This window comes from Anabrus simplex, chromosome 9, assembly GCF_040414725.1.
Source record: "Anabrus simplex isolate iqAnaSimp1 chromosome 9, ASM4041472v1, whole genome shotgun sequence".
In the NCBI taxonomy this organism is placed as follows: domain Eukaryota; kingdom Metazoa; phylum Arthropoda; class Insecta; order Orthoptera; family Tettigoniidae; genus Anabrus; species Anabrus simplex.
Window position 1 is genome coordinate 105,737,830 of NC_090273.1, and position 22,713 is coordinate 105,760,542.

Below are 22,713 nucleotides of genomic sequence, written 5' to 3' on the forward strand. Positions count from 1 at the left end.
ATTAGCAAAATGTCGAATTAGGATGAAGAAGTTTAGGAAACCAAGAAGCAAGAAATGGAATCTAGAAAAGTTAAATGATCCATTAACACAAGTAGCATTCGAAGAAAAGACAGATACGATCATGTACAACAACTGCAACGAAACAGATTGGGACGCTGTCAAAGCTTCACTTACAACGGCAGCAGATGAAGTGCTAGGAAAAAAGACGCTTGAACCCAGGAAGAACTGGATGACTGAAGAAATACTAAATCTCATTCAGGAAAGAAACAAAGAACACCGGAAAAATACCCCAGAAGGAATGATAAACTATAAGAAACTAAAAAACTTAGTTACACAGAAGTGCCGAGAGGTGAAAGAAAGATGGATGAATGACATTTGTAAAAGCATAGAACATGATATGAAAATCAGAAATGTTGACAGAGCATACAATCAAGTAAAAAGAACACAATTCAAGGCTAAAATGAAATCCAGTGTAATAAAAGATACGGAAGGAAGTCTGTTAATAGAAGATGAGGAGGTAATGAAGAGATGGAAAGAGTATTTGGAGGATCTATATAATGGAGAAGAAATTGACAATGTAGATGAGTACATCATAAAACAAGACCAGGTTTCACAAGATGAACTAGGTCCTCCCATAGTGAGAAGTGAATTCGAAACAGCACTGCAACAGCTGAAAAAGAACAAGGCTCCTGGACCAGACAAACTGCCTGCTGAACTGTGGAAAAACTCTGGAAAAAAGCTGAAGGATGAACTCTTCAAAATCATCCAGTACTGCTATGAAAACGGAGATATGCCAGAGGATTTTGTTGAAAGCAAAGCAGTACTTCTGCACAAAAAAGAAGATTCAACAGAATGCTCCAATTACAGAGTACTAAGTCTTGTTTCACATGCAGCAAAAATATTCACATGCATATTAAAAAACAGAATCAAAATGAAAAATTGAGCAGAATCTAGATGATGATCAGTTTGGGTTCAGGAAAGGAGTAGGAACAAGAGAAGCTATTATAGCACTTAAAACCATCTTGGAGAGAAGACTGGAGCTTAACAGAAATACATATATAGCTTTTGTAGACCTGGAAAAAGCTTTTGACAATGTTCATTGGAAAAGGCTGTTCGAAATTATGAAGGACATTCATTTGGACTGGAAAGACAGAAAAGCAATACTTAACCTCTACATCAATCAAAGAATAAACATCGAAAGTAATGATAAAGTATGCAAGGTGAGAATCAGGAAAGGAGTAAGACAGGGGTGTTCCTTATCACCATTTCTATTTAATCTGTACATTGAAGAGGCCATGAAAATTTTTAAATCCAAAACACCTGGCATTAAAATAAATAGAACAACTGTACACTGTATTAGATTTGCCGACGATATTGCACTTCTGGCTGACAATGAGAAGAACATGCAGATCATGCTCAACAAATTAACATCCATCTTAAAAGATTTCCAACTTAACATTAATGTAAATAAAACTAATGTTATGGTTGTAAGCAAATCTAAAATGAAGCCAGAGGCACAGCTCAGAATTGGAAATATTTTAATAAAACAGGTGCACAAGTTCTGCTACTTAGGATCAGTTATTACCGATGACAACGGATGCACTGTGGAAATAAAAAGAAGGATTTCCCTGTGTAAGAAAGCCTTTGAGGAGAAGAAGCAGCTCTTAACTAATAAATCCTTAAATACTGAACAAAAGAAATTATTTATCAAAACGTTCATTTGGAGTGTGCTGCTATACGGCTGTGAAGGATGGACTCTCTTGAAGGAGGACGAGAAATGACTAGAGGCAGTGGAAATGTGGCTATGTAGGAAGATGATAAGAACTAGCTGGATTGAGAAGAAAACTAATGAAGCAGTGCTTAGAGAAATAAACACCCAGAGACATTTAATAACGACGATAAAAAGGAGAAAAGCATCAGTTTTCGGTCACATTCTCCGGCATAATAACTTCATAAAGAACTTGTTCGAAGGCAAGGTGATGGGAAAGAAAGGCAGAGGGAAACCACGGAAGAAGATCATTGAAGAGGTAGTTGAGATGATGGGATGCCAAGGTTATGGAGAGATGAAAAGGATCGCAGAGAGAAGAGATCAATGGTTGCAGCGACAAGGCGAAGCCTTTAGATGATGATGATGATGATGATGATGATGATGATGATGATATTCATCTATCATGTCCCTTCACTTTTCCTGTGTCTGGCTCCATGGCTAAATGGTTAGCATGCAGGCCTTTGGTCGCAAGGGTCCTGGGTTCGATTCCCGGCAAGGTCGGGAATTTTAACCATCATTAGTTAATTTTGCTGGCACGGGGACTGGGTGTATGTGTCGTCTTCATCATCATTTCATCCTCATCACGACGCGCAGGTCACCTACGGGTGTCAAATCAAAAGACCTGCACCTGGCGAGCCGAACATGGTCCTCAGACACTCCCGGCACTAAAAGCCATATGCCATTTCATTTCACTCTTCCTGTGTTTACCTGTTTTCTTTTTATTATCCAAAACTCTTTGCATCAAGAATGAAGATCTGTTAAGAGAGCCCCCCTGATGAAGGTGGCAAGGAGAAATGAGCTTGTCAGGGGTTGAGAAGAAATTAATGTAGAAGAACTACAATTGGTGAGGAGAGAGCCCATCTATTTGAAGATGACAGTGTATATCCTTTTGTGTTTTCATGTTTGCTCTTTCCTTCTCTCCCTATTGCTCGCTCTTTCCACAATTACCTGTCATTGCTTTATCCTATTTCGTGTCCACTTTTGTGTTCTGTATTTTCTCTCTCTCTCTCTCTCTCTCTCTCTCTCTCTCTCTCTCTATATATATATATATATATTGTACCAGGAAGGCATAGGCCCTGGCACATACGAGTTATAAATTTTATTTGTGAGTGTACAGCTAAGTTCCGATGCATGAACAGCTGTGTGAGAGAATGTTCTCGTCTCACTGTGCTGTGTGGGGGAGAGCACAAGTCGAGCAAGGTCAAGTGACGTCACCACTGCCTGTAGCTTCCCTCCCCTCCAGAATTCTCTCGAAAATTATTTTATAAACTTTTTAATGCCTGGACCAATTAACATGAGACCAGCGTTGAATTGTAGCCAATATTCTGGAAGTGAAACCCTGCAAATTTGAGACCAATCCGTCCAGTGGTTTTCGAGATATCATAAGTTAATGTTTGGAAGGAATTATCACCCCTTCATCACCTGATTCCGAGCGCTGCTCGCAGACAGGTATAAATAGGTCAGTGAACCAAGGTTATAACCAGTGTGCCGTAAGTGTGTGTGTTGAGAGGATGAGCTCGACTGCCGTAGTGGAAGGACGTGTTCCTCTCACTCGCTCTCTCTCTCCTCGCCAGGCTCTCTGTACTTTTGCAGTACTAGTCAGGCAGCTGTACTTGTTAGTACATCTCCGAAAGAGCACTGTCTATCCAAGCATTGTCAGGAAGCACTTTTTAGTGCTATTCTCTTTCAGGTTTTTATTTCAGGAAGCGATAGGGATGATGGAACTTCGAGACGACCTACCAGAAAACTTCAAGGAAGCAGTAGGGGAGATTGTTCTCTGGGTCGACCACAGGACCGTCCCACTGAACCACGCCTTCCCTGCTCTGCTGGTTCAGTACCGACCTGGGGAGGACACCTACAGGGAGGCCTACCTCATCATCAAGCTCTTCACAAGGCTCAAGGGGGCCACAGGGAAGGAGCTCTCCCCCGACGCCGTCGAGAACATCGAGAACATCGAGAACATCGAGAACATCGAGAACTGGGTGATAATTATATGCCCCATGGACCCAGGCCAGATCAGCCGCTACGAGAGGAGCTTACTTTCAGATCACCCGAATACCAGGCAAGAGGAACTGCCCTACCGGCATCGGCAGCCAGGAGGCAGCCACACAGACGTCACAGGGGACATCTACAGTCAGGACGCAGACAGCTAGCAGGCAGAGGCACAAGCAGGTGGGAACGGACCCACGCTTCTTGGCTCCCCTGGAGCCGAGGACCGAGGACGACGGCGGCGCTCCCGAGTGCTGCGATGGTGCGACCTAGGTTGATTTGCTGTACTTCACGAAGTACACACAGACCAACAGGGCCGCCAATCAGGATCATCCACCATCTGCCTGGGCCACCCAGGGAAGGCCCACCACCCGGGTGCAGACCAGGAAGGCGACCCAGATGGCGGAATGCGGCATGGACGTGGATGCCCCCGGGCATTCAGAGGCAGCTGCACAGGCCCGGCCTGCTTGCATCTCGTTCATGATGCAGACATCCTTATGCGCCCTACAGGACAGGGATCACACAGAGATGCCAGCAACGAGCGATGCCGCCGCCACCCAGGAGGAGGGAGAAGACGGCGACTCAGTGGGGCCACCCACTATCCCGAGGTCCCCAGGCCGGGAGGAGGGCCACCAGGACGAGGCCTCTTCCCCTGCTGAGAAGAGACTCCCGGGAAAGAGACGCCACCCCAGGACCAGGAGGAAGAAGAAGACGACGGCCCACCAGGGGAAGGCCCACCAGCCGCAACCCAGGACAGCTCCCAGGACAGCAGTCGACCGAGGAGCCAATCAGGAGAGGACCTCTGCGGGTAGTGGCAATCAGGTGAGATTGAAACGTCCCCCTCAACGGCTTTTGCAGTGTTTCCACTATCTGAGGTGGGGCCATCGTCAGGTCAGCTGTGGGCTCCAAGTGAGGTGCAACCGCTGTGGTGGTAATTATCACTACACGGCCTGCGCTACACTTATGGAGGCACCGGTTTGCGCCAACTGCATAGGGGGCCACCCGGCCTCCCATCGCAGTTGCCCTGTATACCGGGCCATGGCGTGGGCAGAGAGGAAGGAGGCCCGGCATCATGAACCACCCCTTCCAGGAGGGCTTCGCCTCATTCTCCGGGATCAGAGACTGGGTACGAGGGACCCCAAGGAGGTGGCGCTGTGTGGCAAGCCCTAGTGGTACTCGACGCATGGCTCCGCAGCCGGCAAGGCCCGCGCTAGCCACAGCAGTGCCCAGAAGAACTGATCCTCTGAATAACTGGACTGGCGTGGAATAGGCTTATGACTTGAGCAGGATACCTATTCCCAACTAACGCAATTGCCTGGACCTTTCCAGAACCCCATCCTTGCATGTGCTATCTACAAAATGTCAAGTTTTAAATGTAGGCATCTTTCTATTTCCGCCTATGTGGTTTTGTCCTGACCCTTATTACCCGATTACACCACTATTGATACCCACCACCACATCTGGCCTGGTAGCATGCTGAGCATGGGGACAGGCAGATACTCCTGTAGTATCATGTTTCCACTCCTCCCTGCCATCTTTCTCTTCTTAGAACTAATAGCATGTCGGAGGCCATGTAGATTGAGTCGATGGTCACGCAGGGGGGGTTAGGGGGCCCCGAAAAAAGAAAAAAGTGTGTGTTCTGCAATTATGAAGGACAGTATGTTCCATCTTGATTTGCGAGGACATCGTGGTCAAACCCGAACACTTTAAAACAGTGCGAAGACATCGGTAGTAAAGTTTCTGTGCGCCGCGACGAAGGAAATATTCTAAAAGTTTCTCCGACTAAATTGTCGTAATATAATACTTAGAATTGTATTAACTGAGTGAAAGTTATAATAGAAATAGTGAATTGAAGTGTCAAGTATTTTATTTATCATTATACGACACTGTGAACTTTGCCAATTTCACGTGATTCTGAACCGTATCATTAGACTGTAATAATATTCTAAGTCATTGCGTGTGGTGAACTAAAATCCTAATTTGAGACCATTTCAGTCATTCTGAGACGTATTTTTCCTACAATAGCACTATTGTCAACTGTATGAGACATTATTTCATTAGACGTTCGTCCAATAACAGAACTAGAATTGACTATCTTTTATGTGCATTTTGTCGATCTTTCGATCGCTAATACTAGAAACTCAGTGAACATTAAGAACTTTTTATGACAATATTAAGTAGTACAGACTTGTGTGTTGTAAATTCAGCCATAAAATTGTCTTAATCCATGAACAATATTATTTCAGAGATTGTGGTAGAGACTGTTATTAATAACATTTTTTCAAGTCCTTATGGACTGTGATTATTATTCTATGGTCGAACCTCAGACATAATTAGTGACAATTATGAACTGTGAAGGTGTTAAATCTTAATTCCATAAACTGTGTGTATATAAAAACTGTGTTTTCCATAGTGAAAATGATCGTAAGTCCTTACTCCATTAACATGACTTACAAACCATATGGTAGCATGGACTGTGAATTCTAATTCAACACCGTAAAACTAATATGAAAATAGAACTGTGCATTACAACTTGTGTCGGTGTATAATATCAATTCTAGTGGTATTTGTGAGCTTTATAGTGCCAAATGAACTTTCCGTGTTCCGACATTACCTCAAAGAACAACGGATATCTTGGCAAAGTGCTGTGAAATTCTGCTGCATCGAACGTCACTCCCAACATGGGATTTACGTCGTTTCTTCAGTTATGGTACCCATCGAGGGACGTTGACGAGGGAGATTAACATGGTATCTTCACTGAACAGACTTGTCATGCCGCCGGTGCTAAGTTCGAGTCCTGGCTGCACGCTGTGGAATGTTCCAGGCCCCAAGTCGCCGTACAGCACAATACCAACACTTGTAAGCAGATTCCAGGTGATCTTCTCATATTCTGAGTGAGTAATCCAACTGACTAACTTTTGACAAAGCACTCAGTTTATTACAGTGCTCCAACAACTGCTTTGTGTGAATATCAGCTCGTAATTTATAATCACTCAAGAAAGGTTCATATTTTGCTTTTAAACTGTAAATTCCTGAATTAATTTCACATAGATGAACTTTAGGATTTGCAAATTCATTACTTTATTTTCTTTTTCAACTTAAATGAACTGTAGAGACAAACAGCAAGTGATAAAACATTTTCATTTAAACTACCACCTTATTCATGACAGTGTGTGTTCATTTTATGTTCAAAATATTAGAAAGACTGTAGGTCAGCACCATAAGTGATGGACTTGATGAAATTCAAGGTGCAAAGTGATGTTTTTGTATTTGAATTCATATTAGATGAACTGTAGGATGTATATGGTCTATAGAAGAGTGATATTTATTTTGGACATTCCTAAACAAGTAGACGCCTCAGAAGATAATAACGTCAATCTTTTATTTTACACTTTTTGGAAAATATTGGCTGGAAATTTTGGTTTGAAATTTCAACTGCAGGATGATTTCTTATGCTTATTTTTAACAAATTCTATCAAAAAGATTTTTACCATCTATTATTCGATTATTCGCCCTGCGATACTATCCATCTCTGTACCTGCTCCAATAAGAAACCGAACACTACCTGAGATCCTTCCCATGCTCTGGCCCCACAATCATTGCCTGGTACAATATATATATTATATATATATATTAAACTAGCAAGATACCCGTGCTTCGCTACGGTATTATACTGAAATTTATAATTGAATGCTTATTGTTTTAGATATATAATCCGCCGAAATTCGCGATCTGACTCGTTTTTTGCGAGAATCCTCCAAAATTCCCGATCTGACTCGTTTTCTATTATTTTACAGCACGTTTCCTCCCATTTTTCAATATTCCTTTCCAGCAATCGATTTCGTACTTCCCGGGCTAGGCTCAGGTATTCCTCCTGGTCAGTTGGGTCCGTAAATCTTTGCCATCTTTTCCTTTAATCATTTTTAATATCGATAAAATCCTTCAGGAGATCCGGCGTGGTGTCATATTGGGTGATTTGGCGGCACTGAACCCGCGGCCGGACTGCATTCTAAGTCATTACCCGTCCAGGAGCCGTTGCCAGCGCGGTCCGCACATTTGACGACGGTCCGGAACATTATTATTATTATTCTGTGTTGCTGGAATGGCTGATGACAGGGAAAACCGGAGTATCCGGAGAAAAACCTGTCCTGCCTCCATTTTGTCCAGCACGAATGTCACATGGAGTGACCGGGATTTGAATCACGGAACCCAGCTTTGAGAGGCCGGCGCGGTGCCGCCTGAGCAACGGAGGATCCTTATAAGTACATTAATAACAGTAAAATCAATTGGTCTCACCTCCTTCTACACCCCACCGCCGTTAAGTTTATTTACCGCCACCCCCCCACCCCGCAAAAAAATTAAAAGAAGGCTTGTTTCTTTATGTTTAAGGGAGATTCCAAACACCAATGTTCACGTCTATTATCTTCAGTTTTGAGATATAAGTATCCCCATAAAAGTAATTTACTTTTTTCACTTCATTTCACACTACTCCCCCCCCCCTAAGTGAACATTCCCGAAAAAATACTTGTTTCTTTAATAGTAAAGGATCTTCTAAATACCAATTATCACGACTCTAACTTCTTCAGTTTTTGATTTATGTGTCCTCATGAAAGGAATTCAACTCCTTAACACTCCCGCCCTCCAAGATGGTTTCCCGCCCAAAACGCGTTTTTCTTTGTTTTTAAAGGAGATCCAAATACGAATTTTCACATCTGTAATAACTTTAGTTTTTATTAGATGTATGTATTCTCATACAATTAAGCCAATTAATTTTTCAATTCTCCCCCCCCCCCCCCCGCTTCATTGGATTTTAAGAGAATACGTGTATTTTTACTTTTAAAGCAGATTGAAAATATCAAATTTCACGTCTGTAAAATCTTCATTTTTGATATATCAGTAGCCTAATTAAAAGAATTCAACACCATTTTCAGTCACTTTTACCCCCCCCCCCCTCCACCCAGGTGATATTTCCAAAAACTAAAAATACACGTTTCTTTATGTTTAATAGAGATAAAAAATACCATTTTTCACTTCTGTAACATGTTAAGTTTTTTAGATATACTGTAAAAATTCTCATTTCAAAATTTCACCCCTTTTGAGTTCCCCTTAAGTGGAGTTTCCAAAAACTAATCACCTATGTTTCTTTACATTTACAGGAGATTCCAAACACCCACTTTTTACGTCTGTAACATTTTACGTTTCCAAGATATTCTGTAGATATAGTCTTTCAAAAATTCACCCCAATTTGTCACTCCTGTTTAACCGCCATTAATTGGATTTTCCGAAAACAAAATATACGTGTTTCTTTATTTTTAAAGGAGATTCTCAATACCAATTTTCACATCTATAACCTTTAAAAGTTTTGAGATATAGATACACTCATTTTAAAATATTACCCCCCTTTCACCCCCTCCCTTAATTGGATTTTCCAGAAACAAAAAAATACGTGTTTCTTTATTTTTAAAGGAGATCCCAAACACCGATTTTCAGGTCTGTAATATCTTCACTTTTTGAGATATAAGTAGCATCATTAAAGGCATTCAACCCTTTTTCCACCCCTTTTCATTCCTCCTATTGCGATTTTCCGAAAACAAAAAAATACGTGTTTCTTTATTTTTAATGAAGATTCTAAATACCAGTTTTTACATCTGCAAACTTTAAAAGTTTGGAGATAGAGATTCACTCATTTTAAAAATTCACCCCCTTTTCACCCTCCCATTAACTGGATTTTCCAAAAACAAAAAAATACGTGTTTCTTTATTTTTAAAAGAGATCAAAAGTACCAATTTTCAGGTCTGTAATATCTTCAGTTTCTGAGATATAAGTACCGTATCCTGATTGAAGGCATTCAACCCATTTTTCCCCATTTTCACCCTTTTTCATCCTATTGGGGTTTTCAGAAAGCAAAAAAATACGTGTATCCTTATTTTAAAAGAAGATTCTAAATACCAATTTTTACATCTGTAAACTTTTAAAGTTTTGAGATATAGATACACTCTTTTTAAAATTTCACCCCCCTTTTCACCCCCTTAGCGACGGAATATCAAAAAATCCTCTCTTAGCGAGCACCTACATCTTAATATGAATATATCCCCAAAATTTCATTTCTTTATGTCCAGTAGTTTTGGCTCGGCGATGATGAATCAGTCAGTCAGTCAGTCAGGACAAGTTATTGTATATATATAGATATCAGCCATGATTCATTCATGCCATAAAAATATGTTTATTTTTAGAAGAACAGAAAAATCTGAAAATAACATATCACTTCCAGTATCTTATGCATGATCACAACTGATAACAGATTACAGCGCAAATTCAAAAACTGTGTTAAAAAATTGATTCAATTCTTCATGTTTCGTACCTTCTCTGGAATAAATAGGAGCCTCAAAGATCAAAGTAAACTCTGCAACTCATTGGACTCAGAATGTACAAAGCCATCCACATAACACAAGGTGAAATCTGCCACCTGAGTGACAGCCCTAAGTGCAGATCAATGGCAATTATTTGAATAATGTGGTAAAGTGACAGTGCATGCCATCAAAGAATACTCTTGTTAAAGTAAAGGGACTGAAAGAAAGAAAAGAAGGAGAAGGAGAAGAAGAAGAAGAAGAAATAGTAGTGTAGATGAGAATATTGTTGTTTTCACTAGATTCATTTTAAATACAGTAGACCCTCATTAATCCGGGCTTCACTTATTTCAGACAGCCATTTAATAATAATGATGATAATCTATATATATAAAATAAGAGTTTTGTCTGTACATTGCTCAGAATTTGAAAATAATGGTATTTCTGTATTGGTCATGTCCACAGTAACAAGAAAATGCATTTTTTACTTTTCTGTCTGTCTGTCTGTCTGTCTGTCTGTATCTACACGCATCACGAGAAAACGGCTGAAGAGAATTTAATGAAAATCGGTATGTGAAGTCGAGGGATGAGCCTCTAAAATCTAGGCTATAAATAATTTTATTCACGCTGAGTGAAATGGTAGTTTAGGGGAAGGCCTAAAATTTTATTCTCAAATATTTATATTATTAGTGGTCCTATCGATAAATACTGCATATGAAAGTTATATAGAATTAAATTTCTGATCATTTATGCCATACATCGTTACCATACCGGCTTGGATAACACAGATATTCATGAATTTGTATTTTTGTTGCTAAGTCCATATCAACGCCGAGCCACGAGAAAATGGGTTAACAGAATTTAATGAAAGTCGGTATATAGAGTTGGAGAATAAGAAAATACAGTCTAAGTTGTAAACAATTTTATTCACCCTGGATGAAATTGTAGTTCAGGGGAAGGGGGCTAAAATTTAATTTTTAAATACCTATGTTATTGGTCCTATCGAAAAGTACTACATAGCAAAAGTTATAGAGAATATAATTTCCTACCATTTATGTTTTATTCAGTTCTACCGTAGCGACGATGATAAGAGTGGTATTTCAGAGTCGGAAGAAAACTAAAAGCGCATAACATTGTTATCAACAATAACATTACATTGACCATTGTTTGTTGTGTTGTTCTTTGTCTCTTATGCTGCAGCTCAATTCAGATAGGATTATTGCTGCGTACCGAGTATAACAGCCTGACTGAATATTGGCGGGAAATAGCTGGGGAGTTGCAAAACTTTCTTCTTTAGCATGCCATTCCTCTGGTTCATACATTTTCTGATACTGCCGGTACGTAACAAACTGGTTCATCATAGTGTAGTGAACTGAGATTTTCTGACTCACCGGGTACTCCTAGGAAACATATTAGTAAAAGGGTATAGTTTTTGCCCTGGGAGTCTCCACTATTCGACATCCCCACCCCGCTGAAATAAGACGAAGTGCGTTCACTGATCACGGCTGTCTGGGCTGGTCATTCCAGCTCTGGAACTTTGGACTGTTATATCGGCAGCGTAGTACTGTTCGTTAAAAGTAAGAAAATGTGTGGTTTTTCAATTGATCGAGTATTTTGTATGAAAGCATTGCTTTTAATCGCACCATTCCTACTGACGTCATTGTAATGACCTATGTTCATTTCAATTGGCAAACTATTAAGACGGTCTTTCTGAGGATGTAAAGAGGCAGGTGGAGAGTGAATGTCTGCTGTTATAATGAAAACTCTCCAACCTGATTGTGACTGATGGTAGGCAAGAGGGCCTACCATTACAATTAAAATTCCATAACCCAGTTTTCATATGAGAATAGATGTTTGGTGACTGACCCGTCGTGTTTCTAGGGTAACATTAAGTGCTATGTAATTTAATACAATCTTGGCTCACAACATATACACTACCTAACGTAGAATTCTGTATTCAATGTAGAATTCCGTAGCGAAGCACGGGTACATCAGCTAGCAATACATAAATGTAAATACAGTATAAAGCTGAGTTACGAGTGCAATGTTGTAAAGTACGCAGAGGAGGAGATCGTTGAAAGTGTGATCGCTGCAGAAAGCTCTGAAATGGATGAATATGACCAGGATGAAACTACTATACAAAATAGTAAACTGTAAAAGAAATGAATATATAAATATCCTTGCACTGGAAGCAGATGATGGTAGTACGAACAGAGGAAGGGATCAGGGACGAAATGAAGAAGTACTTCAACATGTTGTTAAATGGAGATGGGGGCAACACCACCACTAATGACTGTAGTATAGATGAAGCTAAAACAACAAATACCCATTAATATGGCTTGAGGTAGAAACAGCACTAAAGAGCAAGGAAAATGGGAAGTCCCCAGGCTTTGATGATCCCAGCTCAGACATGATAAAGGCAGCCAGAATACCAGGCTTAAATTGGCTATATAGAATGTTATGAGTGATTTGGGAAGGAAACAAAATCCCAGAAGATTGGAATAAAGGGCAACCGACGAAAATGTGGAAATTACAGAGGCATCACGCTGTTGTCATACACACTGAAGCTGCTGGAAAAGATCACAGATATAAGACTTAGGAAGATAGTGGAACCTTTGCTCGAAGAAGAACAACACAGGTTTAGGAAAGGTCGAAGTACTATGGATCTTATGTTTGCAGTAAAAATGCTGACAGAAAAGTACTGGGAATATGGAAAAAAATCTTGTGATTGCATTTGTGGACATTGAAAAGCATATGATAGTGTACCTCAAAACAAGATATGGGAATGTCTGAAAGACCTAAAGATGCCAAGTACTTAATTAAAAAAGTCAAGATGCTATACCAGAAGTGCTACAGCTTTGCCCAGATAAGCAACGGATGATCAAAATGGTTTGAAACAAAGAGAGGTGTCCAACAAGGAAGTGCCCTATCACCACTCCTGTTCATAATAGTAATGGACAAGGTCATAAAATCTATCAAGAAAATGGACAGTGAACCAAACGCCCTGGTATTTGCTGATAATGTGCTTATATGGGCTTCCCACTTCAAGTATCTCGGAAGCACAATCTCGAAAGACTACATTGTTAGGCAGGAAATACTCAGGAGGACACGGAAAACATCAAACTTCTACAGTCAAGTCAGAAATCTTCTCTGGTAATGCAAACCACCAAAAAAAAAAAGTGAAAACAATCATGTACCACACTTACTTCATTTCAATCCTCATGTACGGTTTAGAGACATGTACCCTACTAAACAAAGACTTCAACAGAATCCAAGGAACTGAAATGAGATTCATTAGAACCATGAACCAAATTAACAGAAAGGACAATTTCAGAAATGAAGTGAATAGGAAAGTAGCTGGCATCGAGGTTCCTATTACCAGAGTCCTAAAGAAATGCAGACTTCAGTGTGATGGGTACATAATGAGAATGAACAGGGTAAGATCTGTCAGAAAATACTTTGACCTTAATCTCATAGGCAGAAGACCACAGGTATTTTCCAAGAAAATGCTGGATAGAGACTGTAAGATCAGATGTGGAGGGGAGAGGACACAAATGGGAGGATATACTGAAACAGACAATGCATGAAGACAGAAGGAGATGGCAAGCACTTGTACACCACACCCGAGAAACTGGAGTTGGGAAATGATGGATGATGATGATGAAGAAACAGGTGATGTTATTAACCCTAAGCCAAAAATTAATGACCATCTAAACATTGTCATTAAATATGTTGAAGATAACAATGATGAAAACATATCTGCATATTATGAATATTTCAGGCATCTGCACGAGTTAATTATTGAAGAAATTAATGTCAAAAAATATGATCCGTTTCTTCAAACCAGTAAGTGTGTCAAGTGTGGCCAATGAAGGTGTGCCTTGATTGCCATATTTTAATTCTGTTCTGCACTAGTTACTCTGTATTTTGCAAGGCCTGATACTGTATTGCATTATACCTTGTATGCTAAATAACATTTGTACAGTATTTATTAAATTTAAAATACTGTACTGTACTCGTTCTTTTTACTGAATAGAATGTTTAAATATCTACCTTGGCTCATTTCATAAGTTATTTTGTTTAGTCCAGACTTTCATTAATACAGACACCTAAAGTCCCAATTGGTCCAGATCAATGAGGTTCTACTGAACTCATATATGAAAGCATTTTGCTCTCTATATATCTCTGTTGATTATGTGGCTCTCAAGGTCAGCTGTTGCAAAGCCTATAAGTGGCCACAGGTGGTTCATGGTTCAACAACTCTGCACTCCCATCGACCAACCGAGCAGAGGAGGGGTAACCACGGTTCTGCCATGGCTCTACGCCTCTGCATTTGGGGTTGGTCCCTACCATTGGATGTCCTGAGAATGGTTTTCTGTGGTTTTCTATTCTCCTGCACCAAGGACAGTTCCTAGTATAAGCCACGCCCACATCCCTGAAATTCTCCTTCACCGTATCACCCTCCTAGGCCTGAGAGATGGCATTACTCTCTATGAGGCCTACCGTCTACTTCAGAGACAGAATGAAAACATTTTATCAGTAGTAGCTCTCAAGTAACATACTCTTTGCTACATAGAAGTAGATTTTTAAGGAAATGGATGTTGATTCCTAAAGTTATTTGAAAAACTAGTTTGATCATTACAAATACCCAAATAAAGAGTTAAGAGGAAAATTATAAAGATCCTTTTTTTTTAAATATGAACAGTGTAAAATATTCAGCCATACTTCTCTTGGTTAATGCTCCGAATTGTAGCCTCGGGGTCAAATCTTAGAGCAGGGAGTACAATGGTACTTCCAAAATGCAGAGCACAGAGCAGTCCTATCACATTACCGAATGCATGAAAAAGAGGAACTTGTAGGCAGATATGATGATGCTGTAATTAAAATAAAAGCAAAAACAAACATTAACAACATTTGAGATATTGGTAATTATTTATTACCGGGCGAGTTGGCTGTGCGGTTAGGAGCGCACAGCTGTGAGCTCGCATCCAGGAGATAGTGGGTTCGAACCTCACTGTCGGCCGCCCTGAAGATGGTTTTCCGTTGTTTCCCATTTTCACACCAGGCAAATGCTGGGGCGTGGCCTTAATTAAGGTACAGCCCCAGCATTTGCCTTGTGTGAAAATGGGAAACCACAGAAAACCATCTTCAGGGTTGTGGGATTCAAACCCACTATCTCCCGGATGCGAGTTCACAGCTGCGCGCCCCTAACCACATGGCCAACTCGCCCGGTTTAGGTCATGTTATAATTATATATAAGCTAATGTGTTTTGATCCTGCAACGAAGATTGTTTTCTGACAAGTGAGCAACAACAATGAAACTTATCAATGACCATCAAATTCTTTTTGATAAAACTTCTGTTGAGAAACATTTTAGATCTTGAATCATTCATAAGGCAATAGAAATTACTTTGCATTCAAATAATCTTAACAAAGGTGATGGCTACATACTGAGTAGAACATGCCTGACCAACATAGTTAGGTATTCACCATCTTTCTCTTTGACTCTTTTAGTCTAGTTGCTATGGAGTGACAATTGCCAATTGGGTGCTATGGGATGTCAAAATTGGACAAGACTCCTGTTTCATCAAAGGAGGACTTCATCCCATGTGTCCACACAGAGCCTGCAATACTGAGCACACAACCACACGTCTTTGACTATGAGTGCCAATCTCTGCCCTGTCAGTGTAGGCTCTAATCAAGTTAGAGATAGATAATTCAAAAACTTTTTGTATTTTAATTGGATTGGTGGAGTTTTTCATAAAATATGGAATGCACACCTATCACTATATCTAAAGCATTATCAAACTTTGACGCCCCACAGCACCCAAATTACACATTTCCTGACATGAGTCCTCTATAAAAAAAATGATTAGTTTGCCGTCCCTTACAACATACTAAGTGCTTTTGGTATTCGTTTGAATCACTGTGTGCAATTATAACATAACCTTATATTCCCAATATACTGTGATATCACTTAATGGTCATGAGATGATGAGGAAATGGTTTCAAAATTCCCACCCCTCCCCCTGCCAAACTAAACGTAGGCAGAAATATCAAAACAATCTGCTTAGGTTTTGCCAATTACTTGGCATTACTAGCAACTGACTTAAACAAAGCTAAAACACCGATATCAGAACTTTAAAACATTGCAACTAAAAGTGGCCAGGAATTATAATTTGAAAATGCAGAAATGATGCCACAAAAACCAACATCATTAAAAGAAATAAACATAAATGGTAATTAGGTTAAAATTGTCACAAAATCCAAATATTTCAGGGAAGTAATAACAAACAACCTAAATGATAAAACCTCTATCCAAATGAGAACAAAAGCTAGTTAGAGCATAAAAAATTAACCTGAGACATTTACAAGAAAAAATGCCTATCAATAAATGCAAAACTAAAACGCTATAATACAGTTCTAAAACGAGAAGTCACTTATGCAGCAGAAACACTCTTCTACTTGAATGAACAATCAAAAACCATCAGACTCCAGAAGACTGAAAGAAGAATTAGAATAACCTGCATCAACAAAGATACCAGAAAGACAGAGAATGGCAGATAGTACCCAACAAAGAAAAAAAAAAAAGTGAAACACTATTTTTGGTTTTTTCGGTCGCATCCACTATTTCACCATTAAATCGCTCCTTAATTGTAATCATGCAGGCTGGGTGTACCCCAAACCAGCCCTCAGATACAAGTAAAAATCCATGACCTGGCCAGGAAGTGAACCCAGGGCCTCTGGGTAAGAGGCAGGCAAGTTACCTCTACACCATAGGACTCTTATCACAACCAGTATCTAATTTTTAGTTTTATAAATCTTGTTATTTTATTTCCTTATCAAGAGCAGTACTAATGACAGGGGCACCAACTCTATGTGGTCCACCAAGCGAGTTGGCCATGCAGTTAGGGGTGCACAGATGTGAGCTTGCATTCGGGAGATAGTGGGTTCAAACCCCACTGAAGATGTTTTTCTGTGGTCTCCCATTTTTACAACAGGCAAATGCTGGGGCTGGCCGCTTCCTTCCAACTGCTAGCCCTTTCCTATCCCATTGTTGCCATAAGACCTATCTGTGTCGGTGCAACGTAAAGCCTTTGGACGTGCTACACTTTTTTCAATAAGAAGTTTATACAGAATTATAATCAAAACCATAAACATATATTTTTTTATCTTTCAATACAGATATACTAACAAGCCCAATTTGGAACATACGAGAAGCATTCAAATTCTACCTCACATTTGAAAGTTTTTATTCACCAACAAGTTTGTTCATAAACAATACTCTCGTATTGACAACATAAGATTAATGCCAATACATTTGGTACAAATGTTACTCCAGCAAACATCGAGAACAAGTTAAATGTTTATAACATAGGCAATTATCAACTGTAGAAAATTGTTAATACAGTTAACGAAGTTTCAATGACAGTCATACAATTCAAGCAACATTGAATCAACACAATTAGCCAGATCTCAAAAGGTTTTTAAAATAATTTAAAAGGATGTTCACCAGATGACTTTCATCAATAAAATGTTATAACTTAAAGACATAATTTGATTGTTATATGACTTGTAAAATATTATAAGATTTGTCAATCAGGAATACAAGCATAATTTAATCCAATAGAATAGATTCATGATCTTATATAACCTTAAGTTCATGATAATTGGCTGATGATGCTCACGAAAAAGGAGCGAAACATATACCATATTAACAACTTAATAAATATGTAAGTTTTTATTATGTTATTATTGTATTGATAAGGTGGTATCCTCCTCTGCGAACCATGTGACCTTGCCGCGGTGGGGAGGCTTGCGTGTCCCAATGATGCAGATAGCCGAGCCGCAGGTGCAACCATATCGGATGGGTATCTGTTGAGAGACCAGACTAACGAATGGTTCATCGAAAGAAGGGTAGCAGCCTTTCGGTTGTTGCAAGGGCGGCAGTCTACATGATTGACTGATACGGCCTTGTAATAATACTCAACATGGCTTAGCTGTGTTGATACTGCTACACGGCTGAAAGCAACGGGAAACTACAGCCGTAACCACCTCCCGAGGACATGCAGCTCTCTCTGTATGAAAGGTGTACTGATGATGGCTTCCTCCCGGGTAAAATATTCCGGAGGTAAACTAGTCCCCCATTCGGATCTCCGGGTGGGGACTACACGAGAGGGGGCGATCATCAGGAAGATGGATACTGACATTCTGCGAGTCGGAGCGTGGAATGTTAGGAGTTTGAATCGTTGTGGTAGGTTAGAGAATCTGAAAAGGGAGATGGATAGGCTAAAGTTAGATGTAGTTGGTATAAGTGAAGTACGTTGGCAGAAAGAACAGGATTTTTGGTCAGGCGACTACCGAATTATCAACACGAAATCAAACAGGGGTAATGCAGGAGATGGTTTAATAATGAATAAGAAAATAGGGCAGCGGATAAGCTACTACGACCAGCATAGTGAAAGAATTATTGTCGCCAAGATAGACACCAAACCAATGCCCACCACAATAGTGCAGGTCTATATGCCTACTAGTTCAGCGGATGATGAAGAAATTGAAAGAATATATGAGGAGATAGAAGATTTAATACAATATGTCAAAGGTGACGAGAATCTAATTGTGATGGGAGACTGGAACGCAGTGGTAGGCCAAGGAAGAGAAGGTAGCACAGTAGGAGAATTTGGATTGGGACAAAGGAACGAAAGAGGAAGTCGGCTGGTTGAATTCTGCACTGACCATAATTTAGTCCTCGCCAATACTTGGTTCAAACACCACAAACAACGGCTGTATACGTGGACGAGACCTGGAGACACTGGAAGGTATCAAATAGACTTCATTATGATTAGGCAGAGATTCAGAAACCAGGTGTTGGATTGCAAAACTTTCCCAGGAGCAGACGTGGACTCTGACCACAACTTGTTGGTCATGAAATGCCATCTGAAGTTGAAGAAATTGAAGAAAGGAAAGAATGCAAAAAGATGGGATCTAGACAAGTTGAAAGAAAAGAGTGTGATGGATCGTTTCAAGGAACATGTTGCACAAGGACTAAATGAAAAGGCCGAAAGAAACACAGTAGAGGAAGAGTGGAGAGTCATGAAAAATGAAGTCAGTAGGGCTGCTGAAGAAATGTTAGGAAGGAAGAAAAGATCAACTAAGAATCAGTGGATAACTCAGGAGATACTAGACCTGATTGATGAACGACGAAAATACAAGGATGCTAGAAATGAAGAGGGCAGAAAAGAATACAGGCGATTAAAGAATCAAGTGGATAGAAAGTGCAAGGTAGCTAAGGAAGAATGGCTGAAGGAGAAGTGCAAGGATGTCGAAGGCTGTATGGTCCTGGGAAAGGTAGATGCTGCATACAGGAAAATCAAGGAAACCTTTGGAGAAAGGAAATCTAGGTGCATGAATATTAAGAGCTCAGATGGAAAGCCACTTCTAGGGAAAGAAGACAAAGCAGAAAGATGGCAGGAGCATATCCAACAGTTGTATGAAGGTAACGATGTAGATAATTTCGTTCTGGAATATGAAGAGGCTGTTGATGCTGATGAAATGGGAGACCCAATTTTGAGGTCAGAGTTTGACAGAGCTGTGAGTGACCTAAATAGGAACAAGGCACCTGGAATTGATGATATTCCCTCTGAATTACTGACTGCCTTAGGAGAAACCAGCATGGTAAGGTTATTTCATTTAGTGTGCAAGATGTATGAGACAGGAGAAGTCCCATCCGATTTTCGGCAGAATGTTGTTATACCTATTCCCAAGAAAGCCGGTGCTGACAGGTGTGAAAACTACCGCACTATTAGTTTAGTATCTCATGCCTGCAAAATTTTAACACGTATTATTTACAGAAGAATGGAAAAACAAGTTGAAGCTGAGTTGGGGGAAGATCAATTTGGCTTCAGAAGAAATGTAGGAACACGTGAAGCAATCCTGACTTTACGTCTGATCTTAGAGGATCGAATCAAGAAGGACAAGCCCACGTACATGGCATTCGTAGATCTAGAAAAGGCATTCGATAATGTTGATTGGACCAGGCTATTTATGATTCTGAAGATGATAGGGATCAGATACCGAGAACGAAGAATTATCTACAACCTGTATAAAAATCAGTCTGCAGTGATAAGAATCGAGGGCTTTGAAAAAGAAGCAGCAATCCAGAAAGGAGTGAGGCAAGGCTGCAGTTTGTCCCCTCTCCTTTTCAATGTTTACATAGAATAGGCAGTAAAGGAAATCAAAGAGAAATTTGGAAAGGGAATCACAGTCCAAGGAGAGGAAATCAAAACCTTGAGATTTGCCGATGATATTGTTATTTTATCTGAGACTGCAGAAGATCTCGAGAAGTTGCTGAATGGTATGGATGAAGTCTTAGGTAAGGAGTACGAGATGAAAATAAATAAGTCCAAAACAAAAGTAATGGAGTGCAGTCGAACGAAGGCAGGTGATATAGGAAATATTAGATTAGGAAACAAAGTCTTAAAGGAAGTAGATGAATATTGTTACTTGGGTAGTAAAATAACCAACGATGGCAGAAGTAAGGAGGACATAAAATGCAGACTAGCACAAGCAAGGAAGAGCTTTCTTAAGAAAATAAATTTGCTCACTTCAAACATTGATATTGGAATTAGAAAGATGTTTTTGAAGACTTTTGTGTGGAGCGTGGCATTGTATGGAAGTGAAACATGGACGATAACTAGCTCAGAAAGAAAGAGAATAGAAGCTTTTGAAATGTGGTGTTATAGAAGAATGCTGAAGGTGAGATGGATAGATCGAATCACGAATGAAGAGATACTGAATCGAATTGGTGAGAGGAGATCGATTTGGCTAAATTTGACGAGAAGAAGAGATAGAATGATAGGACACATCTTAAGACACCCAGGACTTGTTCAGTTGGTTTTTGAAGGAAGTGTAGGTGGCAAGAACGGTAGGGGTAGACCAAGGTATGAATATGACAAACAGATTAGAGCAGATGTAGGATGCAATAGTTACGTAGAAATGAAAAGGTTAGCACAGGATAGGGTGGCATGGAGGGCTGCATCAAAACAGTCTATGGACTGATGACTCAAACAACAACAAGGTGGTATTTAACCAAATTATAAGAATTTGTATCAGAAGTAGATCTTCAATATGGACAAAGAATGAAATTTATAACCTGCAATAAGTGCTATGTTCCGAGCTGTCAGCAGAGAGATGGCATGTAATGACATTAGTAGATGAATAAATTTGAGTGGCGTATTTAAAAGTAGGAAAGATCACAATATGAAGATAAAGTTGGAATTCAAGAGGACAAACTGGGGCAAATATTCATTTATAGGAAGGGGAGTTAGGGATTGGAATAACTTACCAAGGGAGATGTTCAATAAATTCCCAATTTCTTTGAAATCATGTAAGAAAAGGCTAGGGTGACTGCCCTAAATGCAGATCAGTACTGATTGATTGATATATCAATTTTCTCAGCAGAAAAGTCATTTTCATATCTGAGAAGACTGAAAAACCTTCCTGAGGTCAACATTGCAATCCTGAGTGTTTATTGTAAGGATGTGGTTTCTGTAGCTAATGACTTCATTTCGAGGGCACAGATATGAAAGTCAACTTCTGTTGTAAAAATGTAAACTAAATTTTATTTATGAGCAAACAAATCCATACTTTCTCACACCAACATAATCCTGCAGTGGTGCAGTGTGTAATAATTATAAAGCAACTGACATAAATGGTAAAATCTATATGCATAATCTGCTTATTTCTTTGAGTGTTTCTTATTAATAAGATTACAGGGCATCGGCAAAGATCCTCTGAGTGGGACTGAAAAATGCAAGCCTGAGGTGGATAGGATCTAGGCTTGATTGAGCTCCACAATACAGTATATTCTTCAAGATGGTGCCCCCAAATAGTGATATAATCATGTGTTTAAGCATTTTAGTAGTATTAAGTATGAATATGTGATAGAACAAAAGATCTGATATCAAAGCTTAGATTTCATAGACTTAATATTACCTTTGATGGAAGATGCAGATGCTTTGCAAGGTAGTAAGAATTATTGACAACATTGTGGTGACTGAGAAGTGCTCCTTTAGGCTGACCAGTTGTTCCCTGCAAAACAATATTAACAATTCTTATTCTTCAGGTTTAAGCATTCAAAGGGAAGAAGATTTTATAAAAACAGAAGAAGTCCTCAGTCCATCTGAAACAGAGGAACTAGATAAGATGAAGAGAGCATCAAACTGACTATAATAATTTGATTCTCTAAGTTTCATTAACCTTTTCATTAGTGAGATAAAGTCTCTCTTGTAAAATGATGAATTATTTTTAATAATTTATGTGAATATATAAAAGTCACAACAGGATGTAAATGGATCAGAGAAGTAAGAGAGGATCTGAAGGAAATAGGCCTTACAACAAAAGACAACACAAATAAGATAAAACTGAATACAAAACTCAAGAATACAAACCTCCATGTTACCCTTACATGAAACAAACCAACAACACGCATATTTTCAACCGAGGAAAGGGCACGAAGATCGGAGCGTCTGAAGAAGTACTGGGAGGACCGCAAAGCCCGAACAATCCCTTCAAAGAGACCTGAACGGTGGACTGACTAAAGTGATCCTA

General features: G+C 39.6%; 1 protein-coding gene across 1 annotated transcript in view; it reads right to left on the reverse strand.

Annotated features, from left to right (window-relative positions):
- Positions 1 to 22,713, reverse strand: part of LOC136880889 (medium-chain acyl-CoA ligase ACSF2, mitochondrial) — a 196,648-nt gene that overhangs the window by 26,626 nt on the left and 147,309 nt on the right. Inside the window, exons 17-18 of the mRNA XM_068229164.1 lie at positions 22,099 to 22,194; positions 14,830 to 14,978 (exon numbers count right to left, since the gene is read on the reverse strand). Coding sequence (XP_068085265.1) covers positions 14,830 to 14,978; positions 22,099 to 22,194 — 245 coding nt within the window. The remainder of the gene's footprint in view (positions 1 to 14,829; positions 14,979 to 22,098; positions 22,195 to 22,713) is intronic.